General features: G+C 40.7%; 1 protein-coding gene across 3 annotated transcripts in view; it reads right to left on the minus strand.

Annotated features, from left to right (window-relative positions):
- The window catches only part of TTC7A (tetratricopeptide repeat domain 7A), a 184,806-nt gene that overhangs the window by 137,094 nt on the left and 35,407 nt on the right, over positions 1 to 12,305 (minus strand). For all 3 annotated transcript variants that reach the window (XM_064446062.1, XM_064446061.1, XM_064446063.1), the window contains 2 exons: positions 2,749 to 2,886; positions 2,246 to 2,329 (listed from right to left, as the gene is read on the minus strand). In XM_064446062.1, the coding sequence (XP_064302132.1) occupies positions 2,246 to 2,329; positions 2,749 to 2,886 (222 nt within the window). The remainder of the gene's footprint in view (positions 1 to 2,245; positions 2,330 to 2,748; positions 2,887 to 12,305) is intronic.

Here is a 12,305-nt window from a genome sequence, read left to right on the forward strand (position 1 = left end):
TTATAGGGAAGCTGAAAATGCATGCAAACATGTAAGAAGGACAGAGTTCTCATGCAAATTATTAGAAGCTAAAGATCAGGCCTCATTTCTCTCCTCCATACTAACCTAAGACTGAACCACAACTGCTCTCTGGATACACTCACTCTCTTAGACAGTTAAAATCTAGATTTGCTCTCCGGCAGATTACTACAGCTACAGTATTGCCTGCTGTTGAGAAACAGGTTACACAACCTGTAAAGCCAGTAAAGCTCCCAGACAAGTACTGTGAGTGTTTACGGGAAGATACTGCGCCCTTCCATCATAGCCTATCTAGTCATTGTTCTCAGTATCAGGAGATCAGGTAACCAGGGGATTTGCAAAGGCACAGAGGGCAGCAATGTGCTAACTCCAGCTGAATGCCAAGGGGAGCTGGACCTGACTTGTAAACCCCGCACCTGACATAGGCCAGTGCAAGGTATTAGCACCATGGCACCAAGTTCATTGTTCAAGTATTCCACCAGCAGCTTCAGGTTTCCCTATACATGATTGAGCCTAGCCATCAAGTTAATACTTGGAACTGGATTTTGAAATGCTTGTACTGAACACCTGTATGAATCTGTGAGCCTCCTTCTCACTAAACATCCCTCTTCTGCTCCCCACCAATCTAATATACTTTGTCAAAGTTTTGATGTCTCCTTTTGATCTACCCAATTTGAGGTAACTGTGGAGTCCCAGAACAAAGAGTTTGCAAGGTCCCATCAAGTACACCCCTGGTGCCTCACAGCTGGGTCACTGTTGACTGATACTTGCCTAGGGTATTCCACAGACCCCCAGTGATGCAGGCTCCACATAATCTCCACAGGCAATCTTTTTCCAGTGTACCACTATCATTTTTTTCTGCCTCTTAATAGGAAACATGAACTTGTGTTGCTGAAACTGAAAGCCATTATGTCTTGTCCTGTCCATCATAGACAAGATTAACCCCTTCTTCTACGAGTTTCGAAGACTTGTTTCTCTCTTGGATTTTTTTTTTTTTCCCTTTACAGTAAAAAAAAATTCAACTCTTTCAGTATTTCCAGTCCTGCTTACTACACCCTTTAGCCATCCTTGATGCTCTTTATTAGACTTCCTCTTGTTGTTCTGCCATTTTCTTGAAGTATAATGCATAACAACAGTCTTCCAAGATAAGGCATTACCCATGCTCACAAAAATGAGGGAAACCCATCAGACATCTTCCAAGCTTTGCTGCCACTTAGACATCACAAGATGACAACTTCTTTGTAAATGCATGCCACTCTATATTCATCTCCAATTTCCAATCCAAAGCCACTATGTCCAATTCAGTTTATAGCCATAAAACACCAGTAGTAAGTTATCATTTGGGAGATGACTGCTAGTTGGTGGTCTCCGCCCAGTTCCACATGGATTCCCCTACTCTCCATAGGAACAGAATGTAAGACCATGTTAAGTGGTCTACTACCACACAACATTAATTTGCTTACACCTCCTAAAAGTGTAGCCTGTTGTTTCTAGGGTCTGCACCTACATTTTGCACCATCCTCATTTCCCGCAGGAAGTCCACTCTTAAGACTAATGAAGAAAAGCTCATGCTGCCTCTACCTACCTTTTGCAGCCAGACTTCAGTCATCTCAGTGGTTAACTAGTAACTTTGACAAATAGCATACTAATTAAAACAAAACAAAACCGAAAAAATCCCCAAAAACTTATGCTAGAACACATGCCCATGGAAATATTCACACATCATTTCTTCTTCTACAGTAGCTTTTGCACCAAGCACTTCAGAAAAATTAATCCTCACAAGCTCTGTATGAAAAAGCATTAACTTTTCCTTGATCAGATGGAGAAACCACAGCTTGAAGAGCAGTTAAGTCAGCTGCCCGAAGACATAGAGAGAGTTGATGACAGTTTTAGATATCAGTATCTTTCTTATGCTAAGCCCATATTTGTTGAACCTGCAGAGCACGGACAGCTATATAACACTTTGCAGTCCACAGCTATGCAAAAAATCTGTTTTCTCCGTGATAATGAGAGGCAAACACTACATGGGAAGAACACTATTGAATACCAAATGCACATACCTGATCACAAACAGCAATCGGAGTCTAAAAGCAGAGCACTGTCCTATGTAGCTGTCTCATGGAACCTACCCCCACAAAATACATGATTGTGCGCATTCAAAATAGTAAGCTACAGACACTGTCAGAGGAAAATTTGCCCTTTCCAAGTCCTTTGGTTTGAACCTTACCTTTCCACAAGACACCATGGACAGGGCAAGCTGGTACCAGAGGTGAAATTCATCAAATGCAAACTTCATAGCTCTCTCCAAGCACTGAGAAATAAATGTTGGGAAAAATGTCAGAGGGTTTTTTTTTTCCTTTTTTTTTTTTTTTTAAATACTTTTTGTCAAGACTGCTGCTTGGCTCTGTAATCAAGTCTGGGGAAGTAATCTCTTGTGGCCCAGGTGATTTTTTTAAATGACATTTTCCTCTTCTCAGTCAATGGGTCTTGCTAGCATGTACCATCACTTCAAATGATGGCCACTTTGTTCAAGTGCCTACTTATAAATTATTTTAACGTCTCAAACAGTTCTATGTACATTTCTCGCCTGTGCTGCCACAGGTCTGTAGCTGTGTCTACTCATTGCCAACTAGTGTGCTTCATTTTCACCTTCCCCAAGAAGTTACTGCAAAGACAGGCTTTGTTTGCACGTTTCAAGTGGAAGTTTCAGCACTAGCCAGGAGGAGGTACCTCAGAAAGCATGACATACTGCCCTCTTCTGCCCAGTGTGATACTGAGAAGGTCGTAGACTGCAGACGCATCCCGGAGGCTGACAGCTCGGTCATCCTGCTGGTCTGGGGCTCGGCTGATCACTGCGTCCCGGTTTGCCTGGCCACAGACACAAATGGAGCATCAGACCGCAAAAGAATGAAAGAGAACCAACTTCTCCGTAGGAAGTTCCACCCACCATCCGTGGCATTTTGCTTAAAATCATCTCGAGATTTTTTTTTTAACCTTATCCCAACATACTAAAGGTATTTCCATTGAGTTACTTTTTCTCCACATGAAGCAAACTCAAGAAGATAGCTGTACATACAGAAAGGAACTGCTAGGAATACCTTACCTGGATTTGTTTCACAGAATTAGAGCATTAGGAAACAAACTACCAGATCCCATTTCCTCAATAATTAGAAATTCAAGGCCATCCTTAAACCATATTTCTAATTACTTCAATTGAATGCAACTGTGGTAACTGCTTCCATGGTTGGTATTTTATCTTCTGTGTCTGCACTTGATTTCTTCCCAATAGCATGTGGTTTTGTTCTTTTCTGCTAGTCACTTCTTATTTTTTAATTTGAGCAGGTTGCCTTAGTAATCAGATCTGCCTCTCATCAATTTAATGCAATTAGAGGTCTGGGCAACGCACTACCAAATAATTGCAAAAAAACCTACCCCACCTTAGAAGTGTTAATTTTGCATAATCTACAGTGCATTGCTCAGCCTAGATCAAAAAGAAACATTATTTCTGACAGAAAATAATCAGTCTAGCAATTTGCGTACATGTCCCAAAATACCATATGCCATAGACTCAGATTTACCTCAAGAACCCAGCCTCTCTTTTATTAGCACAAAGAAGATTTCAATCCCAGAGTAAACAGAAAAGTCCCTCTGATTTCCAAGCACAGAGGACTTCACCCAGACTACCTAACCTCTGAGAAAGGCGGTGTTGGATGCTATTGAGCCCTAGCACTGACTGATAGCACAGATACATTGCCCTGTGTTCCTCAACTGAAAGAGGGGCAACATCAAACATTCAGGTCTAGACATCTAAAAGATCAGAAAAATTAGAAGATTGCCAGCAGTTTCACTTGGGGCGAAGACAAACAAAATGTTCCCTCCCTGAAGCAGAGAGGTTATGAAAGTTATTTTATAATGCTACTATAATCTTACATCTTTTTCTTTCTAATTGCAGGGAGAATTTTTTCCTAAAAAGGTTAAACATGGGAATTAAGTGTAATAAAAATTTCCAGAATACACAGCCCTTAAAGCCCACGCATATTTTATTACGATTAAGCTGCAGATGTTCCATCATTATATTATCTGTGTAATGCCCCAGTTCCAAGCACTCTTCATCTCAGCCTCCAGCCGAGACAGCAAACAATTACTGACAACTAACACTATCACAACCAAGAGCTAAATGGCAACTGCAGTTAAAGGCAAACTGACAGGTCAGACTCAGACTAGTGTTTGCACAAATAAACTTACATTAACTCTTGCAGCAACAAGAGCATTTTTCACATTACTACAAAAGACAATGTGATTAAAAAAAAAATAATTCAGAATTGGTTTTATTCTCTCATGCAACCTAAGAGAAAATCCTGAACCAGAGTACAGAAGAATAGCTCATCTGTCTTTATTAACAGAACTAAACAAACAAGAATATAAAAAAAAAGATGTTTGAGCTCTGTTTGGATTTAACCCAACACTGCTACTTTAAAAGGAAAAAGGAGTTAAAGACATATACAGAACAATCCATATTGTCGAGTGAATCCTCCTACATATATACAATAGCACTAACTTTTTTTTCTGCACCAGTTACATTGTTATGACAATTGTTTGTAGAAAACAGCTACTGAGAAAGCACCCCTATACTCTGTAATCTCATCATCAACCTCCCATTAGAGTCAGCTATAGCCTGATGCTTTTTTTGGGTATCCGTCTAGTATCAAGCTATGATTTTTAAGATGATGCATTAACATAGATAGAAAATTAATCAGAACTGGTGAGTGCCCATTAGCGTCTGCTAACAGATATTCCCCTACTAGAGGGAACAGTATGCCCAAATCCTGCAATAAGCAGGAATATAAGACATATTACAAGGATATAACATTCTAAAATTGCAGTCATACTGAACATATTGTACATATTGTACTTTACCTAAGCAGACAGCAGTTAAAAACAACACATGCATAGGCATGACTAATATTCATTCCAAGAAGGTCATAAACCTGCTTCTTTTGTTCAAGCTTTCAAACCTCAAAGCCACAGAAGACCTCTGCAATCTATCACACTCTATACTTGCATGCACAGAAGTTGCCACTGAGCAAATTCATCATCACTTCTATCAAACAAATTTTTGTACTACTGAACCTATTTCCAATTGCTAATTCCAGCTGCTCAAAAAAAAAAAGTCAAGAAGTTTCTTCATTATCACAGATAGCCAAAATCAAAAGGTGCAAACCTCATAAAAAACTGAGTGAACAGCAGCAAGAACATGGAGTGTGTCTAAGAGTCATGTAAATCATCATCCCAAGACTCAAAGTATCATTTACTACACTGCAGTGCTACATACAGAGGGCGGAAAAGGGAATGTGAATCACTTTGTTGAAACCCACTCAGGGCGATTGGCATGTTTCTGTGGTGGCCTGCAGCCACACAGAAGGAAGGGTGCTGTGACCCAGACTACCATTAGCCAATTTTTCTGTCTTTACCTTGTTTATGTTTTTATAAACCTCAGTTTGGCAGTGAGAAATCCTGGCTAAGTACAGGCACAAAACAGTTGTAGAGTTACTGAAGTACAGCATACACCAGTTCTGTTGGATGGGGAATTTTACTTACTGAAACATGCACAGAGAAAGAGATTGCATTTTGCATTTGAGAATGCATAAGTTCTAAGCCATTTACACCATTTTTTTCAATACCTGTTTGTTGTTTCAGACCACTAATTTTCCTGAACAAAAACGTAAAGAGGGTTATTTGTAGAACACTGATCTCCAAACAGCGTATCAATAACATAAACAGCAATTCCCAGTTCATTCTATTGCATTACTTCCTCCTCCTCTACTACAAGCAGCAGTAAAACATAGCTACAAATACATTTTCAACACCCCCAGCATGACTCTTCCCTTTAAGCTGTTCCCATCGTCACACAGACATGCCTCACAGTATACAAGCAGGATGGAGAGAGATGGTGAGTCACACCATTAAAAGAAGAGAACCTTTGTTCAAGGCTGTTGTGTGGGATGGAGGTCATTAATGCTACCAACAGGAGTTTCACCATCGGGAGTTAGAGTAATTGCATTGCACAGACCAAAAATAGCCAATACCCCTGGTATTTGAGGCACTCCTAGGTAATGGAGCAACCCAGAGATGCATCATATTTGCATATTTTAGGATTCATTAGACAATTAACTGTGCATGCAGGTGGCTCAGACATGACACTAATCCTATTTTGGGAGATAAGACACATCCTGTAGTCAGCTCAGACTGAGCAGCACACACAGGATAGCAAGCATCTTCAGCCCTCCCTTGCCGCAGCCCAGGGACACAACACAGCCCATCCGTAGGCCACACGCATCCAAGAGGCTCCAGCACAGGCTGGTATCCCCAAGCAAACTCAGTGCTCAGCCATGCTAATGGCTCTGTATCATGCTTTAAGCCCAACTCAGATGTTCAACCTGACCAGGCACAGGACTGCCTGGGGTTCAGCAGGGCTTTTAGGTTCCCTGCTGCAATACACCAGTGTGTGACTTTCAGACTCATGCTGGCTCTGACAGCAGGAAAGAGATCTGCCTTTCTGGGGATCTGCAATTTAACTAACGACCCTGCTGAGTTACAGACAGTTTCTGCCTTCCTATCCACATAAACAATATACTTACCTGCAAACTAGATAAGCCATCTATACACAGAGGTTTTGCTGTACATCAATGACCCTGATAATCACCGCTTAATCATGGCATGTTTATTACATGTAGAAAGCAAAAGAGCCACAGCAAATCCAAACAGCCATTACTTCAGCAGTTATTACGCACGCAGTTATGTTGCAGAAAATTAAATTTTACCACGGTACAAAGATGTGCTTCTTAATAAAACATCAAGCAATCATATGAATTACAGTAGAGCATATTCCATGTAGCAGCCCCTTCTCACAGCAATTAGCTATGAAGTATCCTTTAATTCCTCACTTTGAAACATGGCTGTCCCTGCTTTTTTTCAAAGAAGAAAAAGAAAGCAATTAAAATATTTAATGAGTGCCTGCTGCCTGCCTCCTAATTCATGGGCATTCTAATGTTCAACTTGTGTCTTTCATAATAGATGTAATTGCCAGATCCACTGCAACCCATCTATACAGAATGGCAGCATGTTTTACACAGTGTACTGTAATAATGTAATTGGTGTGATTCAATACTAGCATTAAGAGAGAAAAACAAATGCTGTGTGTTTAAGATCGACAACAAGCCTTTGAAATCATGCAATTGATGCCTCTACTGCTAAGAGCTGGGAAATTTTAGACCATGTCCTTTGGATCTCCATTCTGACTGTTTTGCCTCTATTGCCAACAAAACGAATGAATTCTTCACAAGGGCAAGGACCCATTCATATGGAAGACACTACTGATTTTTCACTTAAGTTACTGATGATCTCTACATAGCACCTGAAGGTACCACCCACTAACATATACAAAGAAAATATTCAGGGTTGACTGCAAAACTGCCGTGAAATTGGGAAGCAGGTAGAACAGGGAAGAAATACCATACTCCAGCCACTCCCAAAACTGCTTTTACAGAGATACCACAACTTGCTTCATTTCAGACCAGAAGCACAGCAAATGAAAACTTATTATGAACTGTGTGGCATCTGTCTCATTCCTGGTAAGCAACAGCTCACAGGTTACTTGTACCCCATTCAGATTTCTCAGCAAACCAGCCCATTATTATTGGTTATTAAATATGGTCATATAGCTATATCTTATCTCTCACCAGCTATATTTTAACATCTTGTACTGTAGCAAACTCATTCTGGAAAAAACATCACTGAAAGCAAGACAGACATACACACCCCACCCCCACCCCTGCCAAAACAGCCCAACAACCCTAGACGAAAGGAAGAGAGGTGGAGAAAGTAATGAAGTTTGTTATCAGTAATCTGCATTTAGAAAGCTATTTTCCAAGAATCTACATCCTCCTTGCAAGTTCAGAAGCAAGACTTCCTACTGCAAAGCAGAAGAGAAAAGCTGCCTATCCTTTCTCCAGTAACTCACATCAGAACTATTTGTTCAAGAGAATTAATAGAGATGGTGTATTTCCCACTAGAAACATCCTGCAATCTACCTTTTCAGGTCCCAAACACGTAGCTTTGCCTCACAAACCAGTTAGAGTGACAGTCAGGCTTGCTATTGTAAGTGCACAGCCGTGATATGGCAGGAACCAACAGAGCAGGCAATCCTGTCCCCAGTTGTCTCTTTCAGCTGCCACAGTTCGACAGCCCTAAAGAAAATACTCGTGATTGTCATCCAGCTGTTTTATCATCACTGGGCTTGGTGTCATTAAAAAAAATCCTGCAGAAGTAACAAGAGATTATTCTCCTTTGCCAACCCATTTGTTGGACTGCATTATTTTATAAAGCTAAGAACTGTGGAGTTAACAGGTTTTAATTATTTCTGTGCTTAAAAATACATGGGTTTAATCTTATTCCATTAAAGGCATGCTCACAGCCAGGAGTTTGCTCTCACCAGTAAAAAGAACAGGACAAGTCCCAGTATCTTATTTCCCCCCTCACCATCTGTTCTGTGCTCTCAGGCTCTCCAAGGTCAAATCGCTTTTACGGATTCAAATCAGAAATAAGATGGGATGACATGTCTAATCTTTGTTACACAGGCACAGAGTTTATTAGTTTTGGATACAACGAGCTTCATTTTCAGTATGAGTAAACACAAAGCCAAAAAAAAAATTTACGTTACCTAGTATGTTTGGTGGACTGCACCAGCCAGAACCCCCAGCTGTAAGAGCCAGCATTGCCAAGGGATGAATAAAGGGATTTTAGACTGTACACTGGACCTCAGATTCAAGAAGGCAAGGTCTTAAAGTACAAACAAATAATTTTTTTTAACCTCAAAAGTAAACACAAGAAGTAATAGAAAGAGTTCCATTCCTGGCTGCGAGAAACTTCTGCCTGACTTAAAGGGGCAGTGCAGTCATCTCAGAATACTCCTGAGAATGGTTATTAAAACAAAGCTGTGGTTGCCTACGCCCTGCAGCACAAAGCACCAGAGTCCCTGATGGCAGAACCAGTGCCATTCCCACTGGTAGCATGATGCAAAGAAACCACACCGCAGCAAGTGACAACATGCCCTTGGTTCTCCACACAAACACAGTGCCACTGGTTTTGATGGGTTAAACGCAGCAAGAAAGAGGACTAGTGTTTTAAAAATAGCCCTTTTTCTCCCCCAGTGTGTGATAGGAACACATCATCCTACCGCAGCCTGAGCCTGTAAAGGCTGTCACCATCTGGCCTTCTCCTTGGTCTGAAGGAGAAGCATTTTCTTTCTCTCACAAACTCAGCCCATCCATGCCATAACTCAGGCTGTGCATAAGGAATGAGAATTTAGCCAGAAGGCCACAAACCACCCTAAAGACAGCACCGGCTGTGGTAATCTTCAGGCTGCCTGATTTGTTTCACTAGATTCCTTCATGAGAACGTTACAGCCAGCCACCATGACTAAATAACAGCTGGCATGGAGGAGGAGCACTTGCCAAACTCAACAACCAGGATGCTTTTCATTGTTTACTGAGATGCCTTAGCTTATGAAGATAGGTTCCCATTTTCAAATGGGAGAGAAAGCATGCAGGAGGCAACTCAGGAGAGTGCCATGAGAAAAGAGGACCCAAGCTTTCACTGTAAGTGTTTATATACCCACAGAAGCATTTTCAAAGCTATGAAAGAGGCTACCATGTTATTTGGCCATCTGAAAAACCGTTACATACGTAGACTCAGAGGCAAAGTGAACGAAATGCTGAAGCAACCCTTAATTATCCCTTTAAAAGATATTCTCATTTCATCCCACCAGAACATGCAAAGTGGCTCCCTTCCAATGCAAGGTAAAGGGATAAGAAGAAAAGCTGGGGCAGCATCACAAGCCAGAACCCAGTACCACTAAGAGCCAGAGATGTGCTGGAATGTAGGGTCTGGCTCACAACACCTTAAAGGTGATTTCATTTCTTCCTTTCCCTCTTACAGTAACAGTTCTTTTAACACCCGTAACATCTTCTGGAGAGTTGCACAGATCCTGGTGAAGTAGATGTTATCTTCACCTTAGGAAGGCAAGACAAACAGAAAATAGAGCGAATTTCAGCAACAAACTACCTAGACCTGATCTATTCCTCCCCCTTGGGGCAGGGGCAGGTGGTGTTCCAGAGGTATAAGTCTTGAAAAAGCTACCACATCTCCTTTTCAAATTTATCACATATTTACTTTGAGGTTCTCTAATGATTTATGCTCCTCCCCAATATATCTTTGCCCCATGGCCCCTCTGCACGCTGACAATTCTTCTGTCCCTCTGCCCCGCAATTTTATCCCCCTTGAGCTCATTTTGGAGCAGCAGAAGTCAGGAACAGGCATGTGGAGCAGCTGTTTGGCTTTACAGTCCTGCGAAAGAGTTATAATGGCATGGTTGCTCTTTTGTCCCTCTAAAAATCAGCCAACAAAAGTACCTTTCTGGTGAGTTTTGCTCTGACAGAGCAATCAAAAGTGTTGAGAAGCTGGAGAGCTCCCAGCAAGCCAGCCTAATTGTATATACTCCTGTTTCATTTTAAGGGGTACATAATTGTAAAATCTGAAAGAACGCCTAATCTAGCCAAAATCCAGGAACACCAACTATGCTGCTTACTGGCCTACAGAAACATATCATTATCACTTGCCACTGACACTCTCCGGGAAGGAAAGTGAATAAAACATAACTTGTTAACATTATATCATTAGGAAAACCTCAACTGGAAATCTGCTTTGTGTTAACTCATTTTCCATGAGCTTCAGTAGGTTTTAAAAAACAAAACATAAGCTTCAGTCAAACCCATACATGAGAAAACTTGCTAGCCTGCAAAGCTGTCATGTAAAAGATGTCTTATGTCATAAATTAAACAAAATTTCCCCTTTTTAGTACCATAACAGTAAGACTACAGGAAAATATTTATGGATTGCAAACATATGTAAGAATCAGGTTACTCCCTCTGTTCCTTCACTTAGGAAGCACATTCCTATGGTTCCTAAGTGCATTTTTATACACAGCTGTATTTCTATAGACTTGTCCTGTATTTTTGTTAAAACGATAAACTCATGGCAAGCCTATTGCTAATGAAAGAGGAAAGCTCAGATGTTCCATTTCCCAAAAGAATGGAACGACAGTTACGGTTCCTGCAGCACTCTACTACAGGATCTTTGATTATTTAAGTGCTTTATAAGCAGCAGATCAAAATGCCTTGCACCTACTTCCAGAAAGTTCCTATATATAGAAGATGGCATTTCAGCAAACACAAGCTTATTTATTTAGCCTTGAAGTCAGCAGAGCAGTCCAGTTCCTATCAACAGATTTTTCACACTGCTTCATCCATAACTTAGTTACAGGACCAGTTTGTCATTTGGCGCACTATTAGTTAAAACAGGGGTAACTTTCATTCACCTCAGCAGAACAAGATTATGGAGTTTAAGGTCCCACAAGGCCTTTCTGACTGCAAGTTCAGTCCCAGAAAAGGCTGGAGCAGCCAATACTGTAACTGCTTCAGATCCTTGATCCTCCTCCTGTTTGGATCAGCCCTGAGAAGCGATACTGACATCAGTCCTCCTGATTTTAATAGAAGTTCGTGTGGTGTTCTATAATCACTCACTCCTGGAATCTCCACTTCCAATTATAAAAAGCCCTTAAAACTGCAGAAAAGCCCCTGAAAACACAACCCAGCTTTACTGTAGAGGCTTACTCTAGAAAGCACTAAAAAGCACAAACTATAGTAAAACTCAGATGAAAGTGATTAAGTCAATTTAATATTTTGGGGTGGTTCTGCCTCTTCAATTTTTCCCCAAATTTTAAAAGCAAACAATATTAAATTGCCATGTTCTGAAGAAGTTTGCTGGAAAGGGGAAGGACTTGAACTAGAAGAACCAGACAATGAAAAACTGAAGGAAAAAAAACGCACCAAAATAAACAAAAAAACTCCCACCAAAGCAAAACAAAGTTTCCACAGTTATCTCTTTTCAACTTGTCTGAAAGCTGTTTAAAAGTTCCTAATAGGGTCATTGATGTTCCAAGGTTTTAAAAAATCTCTCTTTGAGCTACAAGTGACCACCCAGTATTTAAAGCAAAGTTACTTTCTTTACACTTTTTCAGGAAACATTCCTTACAGATTTTCTGTACATTTGCATCTTCTCAGAACATGAAAATGATCGAAGGTTACTATGCAGTTTTCCATGCAGTTGATTTTCTCCACCTTTCCCCCTTCCTCTTAAAGGGATTTTTTTAAAGCAACTGATGTTATAAA

The sequence above is a fragment of the Phalacrocorax carbo genome, chromosome 3 (genome assembly GCF_963921805.1).
Source record: "Phalacrocorax carbo chromosome 3, bPhaCar2.1, whole genome shotgun sequence".
Classification (NCBI taxonomy): Eukaryota; Metazoa; Chordata; class Aves; order Suliformes; family Phalacrocoracidae; genus Phalacrocorax; species Phalacrocorax carbo.